The 15,883-nt window shown below is 30.7% G+C and overlaps 1 protein-coding gene across 8 annotated transcripts in view; it reads right to left on the reverse strand.

Moving 5' to 3' along the window:
- Positions 1-514: 514 nt before the first annotated feature.
- Positions 515-15,883, reverse strand: part of GALNT13 (polypeptide N-acetylgalactosaminyltransferase 13) — a 431,627-nt gene continuing 416,258 nt past the window's right edge. For 3 of the 8 annotated variants that reach the window (XM_036237891.1, XM_036237892.1, XM_036237893.1), the window contains exon 13: positions 5,252-6,350. In XM_036237891.1, the coding sequence (XP_036093784.1) occupies positions 6,210-6,350 (141 nt within the window). In that variant the 3' untranslated portion in view covers positions 5,252-6,209. Of the gene's footprint in view, positions 6,351-9,360; positions 9,561-12,825; positions 12,856-15,883 lie in introns of those variants that run through there. The other 5 variants (XM_036237896.1, XM_036237895.1, XM_036237894.1 and 2 more) reach the window with 3 other exon arrangements.

Raw genomic sequence — 15,883 nt, forward strand, 5'->3', positions numbered from 1 at the left:
AGGAATTAGGTATGATTCAGAGTATTCTGAAAAATAAATTTCATCATTTAATACAAAACATTTAACTTTTCTGTTTTGTCATTTTTATAAAACAGAAAAAGGAAAAATTAATAAGATCATGCACATTTTAATGTTTCTGTTTTATATTTTTATATTTTTTTGTATCAAAATTGCACTGGGGTCACAATATTTTCTTACTGCTAAGAAATAACTATAGGCACTTATTTATTTAAATAATCTACAAAATGGAACATAAGTATAAAATATTAAAATTATTTATCTATTTGAAATGCTAATTTTTTAAAAGACAACATATAGCAAAAAAAACCTAAATCGATATATTTTAATTCTACAAAAATGTATAAATATTTAAATTTGTAGCAAAAGAACACATACCATTTAGTAATGCTTACAATATTTAAAATGTGTAAATCATTATGCACAACCTAGTTTTATAAATGTTAAATAACTGTGCCAAGCATATATCTAAAACATTTTTTAAATTATTCCCCTTTAGCTTTGGTTAAACTGACAAAAAAAAAGCTCCAAAAAAAATCATGTAATTGTCAAATCCTTTTTTTCTGCTTGTGCTATTTTTAGCTGAAAATACAACTGAAACCAAGCAGCAGCTTACGTTTATTTTTACACCAAAATAAATGCATGAAGAAAATCTCATTTTTAACCATTATAGATAGAGCCTTAATCATCTAATTTCCTATCTTCATTCTAACTCATTAATAACAGAATATCAAGTGATTTGTTCTCCATAACTAAAAACAAAAACAAAAAGATAACTTCATATAATGATGACATAACTATCATACAAGTGGTCTTTATTTAAGCTTTTTTGTTGACAAAAAAGCTGGCCTGCATCACTAGTATTTTAAGGGGGTGTTAAAACAAATACAATGAAAATTGCCTTTAGAATTTATTGAACAATATAAAGCAAAAATTGGACACAAATTTACACAAACTGTTTAAAACACATTGCTGGTGTTCATTCAACACCTTAAATTTATACAATAGCTTATATTAATAGCAATTTCAACATGGTGCAGTCACACCAGATGTGTTCATGTGCTGTACAGAAGAGTGACTGATTTTATCTATTCCATATTTTGACAAATTGGGGAAAAAATGGTAACAAATGGTGGGTCGTAGCTAAATCCTAAAACACAAACTGCCTTAAGACTTAATTGAATTGTTGCTGCCCAACCGAATTGGAAATTTTTTCAAGATTTGCAGTTATCAGCTATGCAGAAAGACAGCTTTGTGGGTGATGACACATTTTTCAACATCTTATATTTCTTAAGTTCTTCATATTTGTTAAGTTAGTATACTTTATAACTTAAGAATGTATACATGTTTTGCTTCCTCTGAGAGTAGACATAGCATCCATAAATGAGATATAAGTGAAATGGGTGTAATCAGGTAAGGTCACCACTACTCAAGTGGTGAAATCAATGTAGTGGGTAGCCATCATTCTGAGGTTTATTGAACCAATTCATACTATGCTCTTAACCTACCACCAGAGAATAAAATAAAATAAAATTGTTCCTGTGATTCCTGTTTTAACTTTATAGTTATTTTTTTCTCTTTACTTCTTTCCCCCATTTTACTTATTAGTCTATTTCTAAGCACCATGGTGATGTCAAATCTGCAGGTTGTGTTTCTAGAGTCTGCAGAGCTCCACTGGGAAGCCTAGAAGTCTCTGCCAATTACCCTGCAGTCTTTGAAGCCAAATAACCTAGAACCTACCCAATATTCATGGTTATAGATGGTCTAATTCTCTGTGCAAGCTGTAGGCCAATTTTACTTTTCACTTGAATATAATCATAAGGAAAATGGAAGTGAGGGTAGAGTATAATCTGTTATTTAGTTAAAGGTTTTACTTCCCTGAAACTCAGTTTGCCCAATAAAACTGGGATGTTGTGGAATTAGTCTCTTTCCTTTATTTTTGCTGCAAGCCTTTATTTATTGCATATGGTAGTAAGTTAAAGAACTAATCTTATTTAGGTATGAAAGGTAGTGTGAAGTTAGATTTCTAAAGTTAGTATCTCTAAAGAAGATAATGTCTCTAAAGAAGATAAGTTAATATTTTTAAAGTAGCAATGTACTCATCATGAAATGTTTAATGAAGAAATTTTTTTTTCTCATGATCGTGCCTTTTCTATTATATTTTGAGTGCTTTTTAATTGAAGAGAGTATTACATTATATTGACAATGATGAATCCTGGCAACTCTGCTTATAGCTATACAATCTTTGGGCAAGCCACATTGCATATCTAGGTCTCAGTCTTATTATCTATAAACAGAGAAACTAAGAGTAGATCATTTGTAATTTTTTTTTTAAGTTTTGACAATTGTGTTTTGTTCATAGACTTGCACTTAAAAGTAAATTTAGTAACGGTTCCTATGAAACCATGAAAATACATATGATTTTTAAGAAAATGATACATGTCTCCCCTCTAAAAGTAAAAATCTGATTTATGCCCTCGGGTTGCCATTAAACACAACAAAAACATAAAATTATTTTTACCTTAATGAAGCAACTTATATAATATAGCAGCATGTTTATAAAATGTCATTTCCATAAGGCAAGATATTCTATCATAAAGAACAAAATATAGCCCATACTTTAATCTGAAGAATATTAAGAAGAAAACTATCATTTGGAGACAGTTATGCAAATCCTATCTAAATATATTACTAGACTTTATTTTAAAATTTAAAATACTGTGCAAAAAAAGATATGATACAGTAGCACTTAACTTTAACACACATTTTTTTCAGTTCATTAATTCAAGAAACATTTGAAAAATACTTACTATGTGCCAAGAACTCTACTTGATACTAGAAATACCACAGTGAAAAAACTGACAAATTCATGGCCTTTATGGAGCTTACATTCTAGGCTGTGTGATGGTAATGTTAGGGGTGTAGAAGTGGAAAGGTAGACAGAAAATAAAGAAGCAAATTTATAGTTTGTCAGAGCTTATATAGAGCATAGGGAGGGCAGGAGAGAGAAGGATTTGCCTTTACTGATGAGATAATATGTGAATAAAGTCCTAAAGAAAGTGAATGAGAGAGCTCTGTAGGGCAAAAGGAAAAACACACTAAGACAGAAACTTGCTTGCCAGCCAGAGTAAAATAAGTAAGGGCCAGAATGGTAAGAAATGCACTAAAAAACTTGTGTGCTTGTGTGTGTGTGCGCACGTGTGTGTGTGTGTGTGTGTGTGTGTGTGTGCATGTGTGTGAGTGCACGCACAAAGAGAGGAATGTCGTTCATGAAGGACCTTAAATACCACTGCCAGAAGTTTGGTTGGAGAGACATGAGAAATAATTGGAGAGTTGCGAGTACTTCTGACACAATCTAATATATACTTAAGAGAATTATTATGGCTGTTGTATTAAGAAAAGGTTATTTAGAAACAATGGTTAGGAAATTAGGGAACAACGTTATGAGCATATTGGAATTAAAAAGGTTAGAAGTAGTGACATACATTAAATGTGGTGGTAAATTGGTTTCTGGTTACATTGCAAATATAGAATCAAAAGAATTTCGGATGGATTAGATGAAAATTGAGAGAGGAAGAAAAGAGTCAAAATTAACTTTAGGTTTTTCATCTCAGCATCTGAAAGATTGGAGTTGGCATTAACTGCAGTGGGGAGAGATCTCAGAAGAGGAAGTTTGAAGTCATTTGAAATATCCATTAATTTCTATACATAAGGAAAGTTAAGATAAATGCATTGTGAATCCAATTATGATTTTAATTTTCTGTACTGAATACAATAAATATTTCTGTAAAGAAAATTGAATTAGTCATTGCTTTCTATATTTTTTAGTGTTTTATAATATTTTATGTCATTTTTTGTCTGTTAGACATTCTAATAGCATATGCTCATACCATCTGAGAATTCTTTGAAAATTCTTCTCTGGCATGAAACTCAAGCAGTTTTCATTTTTCCTGTATTTTTGCTATTGACCGTAATGAACTTTCAAATACTTTAATGAGCTTCAATGTGTCAAATTCAATTTTGATGGAGTAGCTGTTTTTTTTTTTTAATCTGTCATTGATCATTTTCTAGAAAACGTATTCATTTTGATTGACAAATCCTTAATAGTAGAACAGACTGTATAAAAGAGTCCTTGAGTATTTAAGCTTTTTAAGTTTAATGGCACATGTGCAGGAACATTTTATCATAATCTAGTCAGCACAAAAGGAAAAGGGGAGACAAGGAGAGTAAAAGGAAAATGTGATTGTTATAGTCGGTTCTCAGTTGACTTGTGAGGCCACCACCAATTTAAAGTAGTGGTTCACTAGGTCTTGGGAGTCACAGCTTCTTTACGAGCTTTCTGTAAGCAACAGATTCTCTACTGTGGGGGAAAAAAAAAAAACCCCAGCACTCAAACTTTTGCTTATAATTTTAAGAAATTCGGGGATTCCCAGAGACCTCAAGGTGAGGGTTATCTACATTTTTAAGTAGTAAACTTGAAGTGCTCCAGGTTGTAGCATTCTTCCTTAGAATTGTGCCACTATAAAGCCCAAAAGGAAGGTTTGCTAGCTGAAAAAAAATTATACAAGATTTTGCTGGCCTTCAGAAAAAGTCCTCCTTTCATTATAAAGTGTGTGTGTGTGTGTGTGTGTGTGTGTGTGTGCGTGCGCGCGCACCTTAGAGAGAGAGAGAGAGAGAGAGAGAGAGAGAGAGAGAGAGAGAGAGAGAGAGAGAAGGAGATAGGGAGAGAGAAGGAGTGTTACTTTGCCTATAGCCAAACTGATTAATATTTTCTCTCAGAGCTTTTTAAGAAAAGATGAGAGCCAAAGACATGGCATCTTCTCCTCTAGAGGATGTATCTTTCATTTGCCCCTCCGAATTTCTCTTAGATGCTAAATGCATTCATAAGGAATAAAATATATACATATTTAAATGATGTCAAATACTAAAACTCATTCGCACAAATCTCACCAATAGATTTTTCTGCCTTTTCATGTCTTCTGGTATGTAGTTTGAACACAAAGAGTTTTAAGATAGAAAAAGAACGTGTGAAGTTAGCCTAACTATAATTATGTTCCTTGAGCCATAATTTATGGCAAATAGTATCTAGCAGTTTAATTAAAATAAAAGTTTAATGGATGTGAATTGAGTTTATTCCCTTGGTGATGAAACTTTAGATAGTCTAGCATACCAATGAAATTCTGAGAGCAATGTATTATTTTTTATGTAATAGTAAAATTAAAAAATTATTTTTATATAAAATAAAAATGATAGAAGTAAAGTCTTTAAATGTGAAAAAATTAAAAATTATGGTTAATGCTGTACCCTTTACCTACACTTCTGCACAGCGTAAGTAACAAGTCACAGTCTCTAGAGTGAAGAGAAAAGGGACTATGTAGTTTATGTGAGACAAAGACAAGTGGTTAAGAATTAAGTTTCTGAAATCAACTCTTGGACCAATATGATTATTACACACTCAGCCTGTGTTAGAAGTGATTGCCACTTGAACAGGGTATCTTTTAAAATGATTCAATTGTTGCAATTTAGCTTCACCTTGCTATACTCAGTGCTTAGTTTGTGTCTTCTGATTACATGTACCTTAAATTGAATTTTCAAATTTTATCCTTTTTTGTTTGTTTTTGTTTAAATGTGGTATTTTTATAAGCACTCTATGAGAAGTCCATATCTAATTTAATTTTTGGGGGGAGTACAAAACTCAGAACTCATTTTGTTCAATGAATTCATTGCTCAGAAATAATTCAATGCATGACCTTGCTGTTGGCATGGAAATTCAACATGTTTCCATGAAGATCCAGTATAAAACAATTGATAGTATTTCACAATGAAGATATTTTATAAGGCATTTACATTGTCTCTCAGTCGCCATGACAATAAAAAATAAAAATAACCCCTAACTAATCCTATGACAAGAGGGCAATAAAGATTTTTTTAAAACAAAGAAATTGTTTCTTAAGTTTTCCTGATGTTTAACAACAGTTTGCTGTTATTTATATTTTTTATGTGCTTTTGATCAGATACAAATTTTAGTAGGGAAATAAGCAAACGTTCCTAAAAATGAATTATAAAGAACTGTGTTTTAGAATACTAAAAGGATTTTAAATATTTCAATTCAGTAAAGTTAATATTTTTCCTTAATTTAAATAATGCAAAAACAAAAGTGTAGACACATTCATGGCTGGGGGAAACAGTCTTCATGCCCCCAAAGTCATGTTCCTTAGCAGCCACTGTTGGGATCTGTTTCCACTACAGTCCTGCATGGTAGGCACCATTTTGTCTTCTTCAGAAGGTTCATCAAGACATTGGTTACTGTTAACATGTCTCAAGGTGAGTCTCTGTAAAAGATAACCAATAATCAGTGCAATATATTTTGTCTTTATCTTTACCAGCATATTGGCTTAAATCTACTCTTTAAAATAAATCTTTATGATTTTTTTAGTATAAACATTATGATATGTTTGTAAAAGAAACTGCCCGGGTGGCTCTGAATTAATTATTATACAGCTTCTACTGTTATCGTTTCATCATTACCTAACACACCTTTATTTGCAGATGGTTAAAGAAATTGGCCATCATTTATCATGCATTTCCAGAAATGTGGGCTCCTTTGCAAAAAAAACCATTTGTGAACTCTGAGTTCAGTTAAGGGTTGTAAATATTAATGAGCTTTCACAATAACTTAGTTTCCTTAGGCATGTGTTATTCATTAACCATTCGGTAAACATTCAAAGAGATGTCACAGCTGTGACCCACATGAACGAAACTGCTAGAGATGTTGCCATTTCAAAACACTAAATAAACCATAGTATCTGTGACTGAGAAATTCATTGTAGAAGAGAGATTATCATAGCAAAGATCTGTCTTACTTGATAGTGTGTTCACTATATTTTGGTTTTCATTTTTGAAATTAAAAAAAAATCAATATCAAATAAAGCCATGGATGTGATGGTCATATATTTTTAAATATTACATCTATATTTATTTTCTTCATAATACATAATAGTATCCTGCTAGTACCCAAATGCTAAAATGTAATTCCAAAAATCGTACCATATTAACCAGTCATTACATGTCATCTCTTTTGAGTTCATATCTACATTTTGAAGTCATTTTTTAAAATTTTCAGATATATATTTTAAGTCCACATTCTTTATACTAATTTATACAAACTAATTATGTACATTTTTGCTCAGTTTCATGGACAACACCAAGAACCATACTATATGAACAACTCCCTGACCAGAAGAGAAGTGTTTGAGTGGAGATAATTTACAGGTTTATCTTGAAAAAAGCATGCTACATACTTTTATTGTAAATTACCAAAATTAAAAGTAGACTTTTTTTTTTTTGTTTGGCTCTTGATATTACAGTTGAAAATTGAGTGAAAAAAATGCAGGAGGAATGCAAAAAAAAAAATTATGTATTAACACTACCTAGACAATTGTAATTTTTTTAGATGAGAACTGCAAACACCCTGGACTGCAGCATCCTGAGAAAAGATGGATTGGAAAATAGGTTTGTGGTGGAGGATGCTTAATAGACAATGAGCAGGAAATTAAAAGAACAAGTCTGTTAGAGGTGAAGGAGATTTGAAGATTGAGGCCTTTGTTGTTGCTCTTTGAATACATGGAATCAAACTATTTATACTGAAAAATGAAGAAAAGAAATGGCCAAAGATAGGGAAGAAGGTAGTTGATAAATGCTTATGATGCCAGAAATTATGTTATTGGCTTATGAACCAAAAGCAAACTTGAAAAAAATTCAAAACAAAATAAAAACAATTTCTTTCTAGAAAGTTCTAGTTAAAAATCAACAAAATAGTCTTCATTTTTGTTAAATACTTGAGGTCCTTTGTGTATACCTGAGGAGTTTCTCTGAGGTCCCTTTTTCAAAAAAGCTACTTACTTTTTCTTGCTTCTATTAGATACTTAAAAAAGTGTGTATGACTTTAAGGATCAAATTGAATATGTGTTGTCAACTATATAAATAAAAATATTTTTAAAATATTAATAAGTATTGTTCCTTCTAAAAAGTGTATATAAATATCTTCTTTGAAGGAATTCATTAATAGTCAAAAGCCACAGCTATAAAGATAACCAACCAATTAAAATTCTCTCTCATTTTTAATATGCAGTAAAAGCAGAAGATATTTTAGGGTCAGATAGCAGTAAATGTGAATTTCTGCCCTCTCATTTACTGGTCCTGAAAACTTGGGCAAGTTGCAAAATTATTATGAGGAATCATATTCTTTGTCAGAAAATGCTTAGTTATACATAGGAATACTTAAAAATGCCCTTTCCTTTTTGCTTTAAAAATTTTGACCTTCAATCAGCTATTTAACTATGATTCCTTGGCAACCTGATAAGGATAAAAATGTTAGCTATGTTTCTAGGCAACATTGCTTATGGTAAAAATGACCTCTGATTGATAAACTGTATCTACATTTAATGAATTTAATTATAAATACTTGATAGGAACCTAAATTATGGGCTTTTCTCACTGCAAAGACAGGGAGTATTGCATGTTCCATCGATTTACTTGAAAGCTCTACTTATGGGGTTCTCACAGCAAGATATTGGACAGTGTAATATACTTTATTTATAGGACAACAAAAACCTTAAGGTTGAGAATTAGGACATGCTGGTAACTGTATTCTTTACAAGAATTCCATACCTTTTTTTTTTAACTTGAATTGAATAATGATACATTTTATTGCTTGCTGAGAAGATATTTACAAATCAAACAAGTGAGAAATAGAAGGTACACTTTTAAAAAGGCCTTTATTATAATTATATCATTTAACCAACCAAAAAGAAATGCTTAGAATAAATGACTTCATAAAATCATTGTTAAATACATCTTAGTCTTCGATAATTCATTTGCTTAAAGTTTCAGCTTAAAATAATAAATTCCAGAAAAAATGTGCTATATCTGCACACAACCAAAGTAACTAAATTAAAATTAACAAAATTAAATTATTTTAATGTCCCCCCAAAAATCCATTTCTGGCTATGTTAATTTTCTTGTTGATTTTTTTCAGCTCTAGTGCAAAAATCTATTGTTATATAATATGGATACACTTAGTCTAAAAAAGAGCTAATGTTACTTTTCATCAATTATATTTATGTATACATATTTGAAATCAAGAAAAAACTGGACAATGCCTATTAATTATAAACTAAACATTACTTAACATATGTATACTCCAAATTAATGAGCAACTAAGAAGAGAAAAATAAATACATAAAATAACTCATATGTTTACATTTTGAAAAAGTTTCTAGATTTCAATAATAAAACATAACAAAAATACTAAACTAATATTGATTAAAATCTGTAACACAAACCTCCAAAAATTATTAGAGAATGTAATCAGTAGGATTCTCAAAAATATTTCTAAAAACTTCCATTCTTGTATAATTTCTTAGTAGCCATTTTTGCAAAGGGCTATCGTTACATATTTCCACAGTGGGCTGTTGGAAGCCATCAGCTACTTTGCTTACTGTGAGACAGAACTGGGTGGTTATGTGAAGAAGAGTGTAGGTCTGTTTGACAAAGAAAATAATGAATAATGACAAAATCAAGTACAAAGGCAGTAATCAATCAATCATTCCTAACAACATACAATTTCTACCGTATAAGAATGGAAGGCACACATCACAATAATTGCAATGATGGAGCTATGATCCACATCCTTTTAGATGGCTTTAATATCAACTGTGTTCAGCAGGAGTAAATGAAGATAAGACTGAGACTATGGAGATCAAAGGATAAAAAAAATTTGGATAGAAAAGGTTACGTTTTCAGTGTTCATTCTAGTAATGAAATGCTTTTAGTGCTACATGAGTTAGTTTGTGAGTGGATATTCAAAACCATTGACAAGTCCACAGAGTTTTCAGTTATGATCTTTGGCCTCCTCATTCCTTCGCCCTAAACTTGAGTGGATGCCAGGAGAAAACCTAGTGGATAATTTAGCTTTAAGGCTTTGCCTTACTCTGTACTCAAATTGTTTCCACTATATTTTCACAGGGCTAACCTGGTGGTGTTGAAAGTGTTCCATATATGTATTGCCACATCCATCTAAATGCCATTTAGGAAGTTAATGAAGGAAGGATAAAGTAAAAGATCAATGCCATTTGGGCTCTTTATTTGACTTAATTTTCCAAACATAATTTGTAATTATTTGTCTGTTTCTTGTTTTCCATCTATTTTCTCAGAAGAATCATAAGCTCCAGGAAAGCCAGGGACCATGATTAGCTACATCATCAAGACCAGTGCCTGCACACAGGAGGCATACCCTGTAAGTTTGTTGATTAAACCACTTAGTGAAAGGCCAACACAGAAAATAAATTTTGGTAACCTTCGTCTCTAAGGCAGCTTAATGAACACAAATCATTGGGTTTTCCATTTCAAGAACTAACTTTCTACAGTAAAATGTAGATAAAAATTTATAAAAATAGGACAGGTAACATATCATATGCAATAAATTTAATTTGTAAAATAACACTATTTTCAGTATACAATTTGATTTGTTAAAGAGACTAATTTTTGGTGGTTTTCTAAAGTCAAACTTGAATTTCCTATTTATACTATTTAAAATTTCTAGGTTTGGTAACCCTCGACCCTCAGCGATTTTTCTTTGCAATAAACTTTTCTTGGTAAGTTTTGTGTTAATATCAGACAGCCCAGTGTTAGTGATTATGAATTTCAGGTGTTGTTAAAAAAAATATATAAACTTTTCCTCGTTTCGAAGCAAAAACAAAACTTAATTTTACTTATGCTCAGGAAATGTAATTCCAGAACATAAATACAATATAAAAATTTCCATACAAAACATATTTATAATATTTCCCCCAAAATATTTAAGACATGAATGACCATAAAAAAATTTAAAGAACTTTCACTTTGGTTACTTCTAAAAAGCCATGAAAGAGAAGAAAAATTAGAAATCTCAAACAACCCCATTGAGATAAAAATTATTTTTCCTTTTAAAAATCTCACCAAAGCATTTAATGTTTTTGTTTGCTTAAAAAAGAGTATATAGTTTATTTTTTGAGTATTCCGTCCAGAAAAAGATATGTTATTAATATTTTATGTGTTTTCTACTAATTTTATCACTTATGCAAATTTGTACAATTAAGGTAATCTAATTACCCTTCGATTTATATTGTGGGCATCTTTCTTATCGTTAAAATAATCTAAAAACACAGAAAATAATTTCTACAAAGTAGATCTGCCAAAAATCATTTTACTTTTTCTTTTGGGGGCAATATCTTTTTAATTTGGAGCTACTGTAAATAATGCTCCGATAAACATCTCAAAACATCTTACTTCATATCTATAATCATTTCTTTAGAAATAATTCTTAGACATGAAGTCACAAGATCAAAAGTATAAACATTTTAATATATGTTAGTAAAATTTTTAAAACAGCTATGATAATTATTTTGTAGTAATAGCATCTGCAGCTGTTTCTTGTGCTTATTATATGCCAGGATACTGTACGGGTATCAGCTTCACTGTATCTATACCAATATAGTGTGTTGCTGTTAAAACATTTCTGGGCAGATTGACAAGATGAATAAATAAATGGATAAAAGGACACATACAAAATTATTTTTATATGTTATTTTGATAGTTGCTTAAATTAAGATTTTTCATTTTCATAGGCTATATTTTTCTTATGATATTTATTTAGGACCTAGCATATTTTTATACTGGATGTACAATTTTTTTCTTAAAAATGTTTTTCATTGAGCATATAGGCTCTTTGTCATATTTGCTGTAAATGCCTCACGACTTTAGAAGACTGTCATGTTAACTCATTTTTAAAGGCAACATAACATACAAGTTGATATACAACATACTGTCAAATATCTTTCCCTATTTTAAATATTGACTAGAAAACAGGGTAATGTTTTCTAGTAAGCTAGTGTTGGTTTTTGTTTATAATATAGCAGAACTTAATTGTTCTTCTCTGAAGTATAACGTTTTAGTATTTCCTGGGATTTACTGAATTTTAATCATATTATTTTAATAGGCATAAGAAAAAATCAATAATTTCTGTCTTTAAATATATTTGTGTCCACTAAGACAAGATGTACAATGGAGTATCCCTAAACCTATCCTTTTAAAAATATAATTACGACTGAAAACCAACTGAAATCAGTCTAGGGAAACAAAAATAAAATTATAAAATTATAATTTTATGCCTTTATACCTTTGTATTTTATACCTTTATACCTTTGTATTAAAAACCACTAGTTAAAAAATCTGAGATTTTAATGAACAAATAGAAGTGATTGCATGGGTGACTGAAGAACCAATCTTACAGGTCTCGGTTTAAAAGATGCCATACTAAAAGTTTAAAATGAAACCCAGTGATTGTTATTATATATAATGATAAACAAATAAGAATAAATTTTGACTGTTACAGATATTTAATTTAATAGCAAAGACAATAGAGGTACGGATCAAGTGCAGAATAATAATGATTTAATATAATAAAGTTGTTATTCCAAATGTTAAGTGTGATCTCCTGACAAAATGATCTGTCCATTTGTTAGAATACAATGAGTATTTTTTTTTAAAAGACAACTGCAAATGCTTAACAAATAAGAACAAAAATATCAGTACTAAACTACTAAAATTACTATTCACTAATTGATTCTACATAAGAATTCACAGCTATGGGTCAATGGGAATATGGAAAAGCAGCCTTCAAAAGGCAAATCAAGCAGTTTCTTTTTTTTTTTTTTTTAAGAATGCTGCACAGAAAAATGGTTGGGTTGACAGTTATAGATCACTTACCTTGAAATTATATTCCCATTTACCTGCTTTCTGATAAAGGTAAATAAAAGAGGTATTAAGTAAAGTCTAAATATAAGTTTCTGTGATTTCAGTATTATCAATCCAACATATTTTACATACTGAAAAAAATTCCTTACATTGTGACTCTGAAATATTTGATACAGATGGATATTGAATTCATAACAAGCATTTTCGCAGTCAACTTGCTCAGTCACATGAAAAACAAGACTTATTTTTAGCATCATATTTTGCTCTCATTTTTTTTCTTTGTTGCATAGTGTTTGTTGAGCATAAGTGTTCTGTTCTAAAATTAGATTGTCACACTGTATGTAGCTGCCTAGATATTCAAAAAGAAATGTGATTATGTGCACTTGTTGCAGGAAAATGTAAATTTCAAATGAGTTGGAACACAATTGCAATGTTCAAATATAATGTAAGAAAACCTGAATAAAATATAATGGATGAACGACAGGCCTTTATGAAAGTAATTTTTAAAATGTTTCAGTGAGATGAAATGTAGGGGTTTTTTTTTTTTTTTTTCCTTTTTGTTTTAACTCTGGGCCAGTGGAGTTTTATAGCACCAAAATGTTCAGGTAATTTATTTAAGAGTTTCTGGACCAAGTGGAGATTTTGCAGTTTTGTTAATGATGTTCGGTGGCCCCCAAATCAATTGGCCAGGTGTAAAGTAATCCTGAATCAAATTCATGGTTGTGCTATTTAAAAAATATTTATTTGGGGGTTTATTGTTTGGAACAAAATTGTGGGGCAAATTAGATTTTAGTGTGAGGAAACCATGGGTGCTAAACATTTTGAAATATACAGGATAGATCAACCCAATGAGAGCTGTCCTATCCAAAATGCCAATAGCATCCCATTAAGAAACACCATGTAGGAGCTCTGACTCAATTTAGTCAAGTATATTGTGACCAAACACTCTTTTTCCTATTTGCTTCAACCTCAATGATGTTAAAAGCTTTATCTCAGAAAAAAAGAGAACAGAATGGAGGAAGCCACCTAGCATAAGTGTTGTTTTGTTCACATGGCTAATTGTGATGTCCTTTTAGCAGAAATTCAAGGAACATAGACAAGATTAATAGGGTTTTTCACAATCACTTCTAATCTAAGCTTAATCATCAACTGGAGTTCAGATCAGAGTTAAATCAAATCAATTCTTCCTAAACTTTTTAGATTATAAGGATATACGGGTATGATAGCTAAGTATGGAGTTTCTTTTTGAGATGATGTAAACATTCTAACATCAACTGTGGTGGTAGTTTCATGTAGTTGTGAATATCCTAAAATCCACTGACCTGTACACCTTGCTTGGATAGGTAAATTGTATGATGTGTGAACTATATCTAAATAAAGTTGCTTTAAAAATGAAAAAAAAAATTAACTAAGGCTACAGAACACTATAATTCAAAACAAAGCTGAGTATAGGCATGCATTTATCACCAACATATGCTTAGTTTCATTCAAATAACTGTAGGAACAATTAGATATTAATTTTATTATGAATATGTATAGCTAAAATTTGTAGACAATTAGATCATATTGATGAAGTAGTTTCATGACAGCCTATTTCTCTAAATAAATAATATTTATTGCAGAAAATCTTTTCAATGATTAAGGAAAGGAGAATTCTATGTGAATAAAATGTGATACCACAAAAAATTGATAGTATTTAATTATACCTTTCATTTATAATATTGTACATTTAGGTTATCAGATCATCATCACTGAAAGCATCTAATTGTTTCTAGTTTTTCAACCAACTCCAGAGGCAACATAATACAGTGAAAAGATTACTGGATTGAGTGCCAGCAATCTAGAGTGTACAAACGTAGAGAAGACATTTAAATACTATAATACTGGAAAAAAAGATAAAATTATCCTCAAGGAACTTTATTCCCTCCTATTTTCCCCCACTTAACCTAAGAATAAACCAGATGGATAGACTCCATGTTTTGAGACTTTATGATTTGATTTCAATTTTATTCTGGATATTCTAACAATTCTATTTCTATTTATGACTTGCTTTTCTGAGATTGAAAGGACTACAGCAGATAAGGTGATAGAATATCTCAGCTGTTCACACTGTGAGATTCACAATTGTACTGATAACTAGCTTTCTTTGAATACTTTATTAGTACCTAAATCCTGCCTCTGCCTCTGGCAGTATGATCTTTGTGCTCTGGAGTCCTCCTGATAAAGGCTGAAAGAAGAGAACTTTAAGGTAAGTATAAGCTCTGTAATTCTGTGAACTCTGCCAAGTTTTATTCTGCTTTGAAACTGCACCACCTCAGAAGTTTCTCAAAGAAGAGTAATTTTACCTTTGATCACAATAGATAAAGAACAAATTAAAGAAGTAGCAAGCAGCACTTGTCTACTGTTCACCGGGCTGGAATATGAGAAGACTAGAGCTGCTTGGCAGTTATTCCTCTTTCCCAATCTCAGATCCCTCACCCCTCTGCTCTTTTTCCCTCTCCCATCTCTCTCGGAGGCCTTATCATTTTCCAAAGTGTATTTATGCCTTTTCCTAACTTTGCAATATGTTTCAACAGTGTACAAAAAGACCAAGGAATATAAATAGATCTTTGTTCGCTGTCTAGACCTGTCCTTCTCAAACTTTAAAATTGTATGCGAACGAGCTGGGGATTTTGTTAAAATACAGACTCTGATTTAGTGTGTCTAAGGGGGTATTTCAGAGTCCTGAATTCTATAAGTTCCCAGGTAATGTTTCTAGTCCTAGAATCACACTTTGGGTAGCAATGATTGGGATTATTCTGTACAATAAAGTGACCCCAAACCTAACACTTAAAGAGAAGTTAATCATAAAAAATAAATATCATATTTCAATTTTATTTAAAAAGTCATTTTTTTTTTTTACTTATTCACAAATAAAATCAATCTTTTATTTCAAAGCTGAAATCTCTGGATTTCATGACTTCTCTACATTATGATGTATACATTGTTTTTAATTTGGCAAAAAAAACACACTATGATTTAAAATTTAAAATTTAGACAAGTTTAACATAATAATTTAATTTTGAAAACA

Source organism: Rousettus aegyptiacus, unplaced genomic scaffold, assembly GCF_014176215.1.
Source record: "Rousettus aegyptiacus isolate mRouAeg1 unplaced genomic scaffold, mRouAeg1.p scaffold_m13_p_2, whole genome shotgun sequence".
NCBI classification, from domain to species: domain Eukaryota; kingdom Metazoa; phylum Chordata; class Mammalia; order Chiroptera; family Pteropodidae; genus Rousettus; species Rousettus aegyptiacus.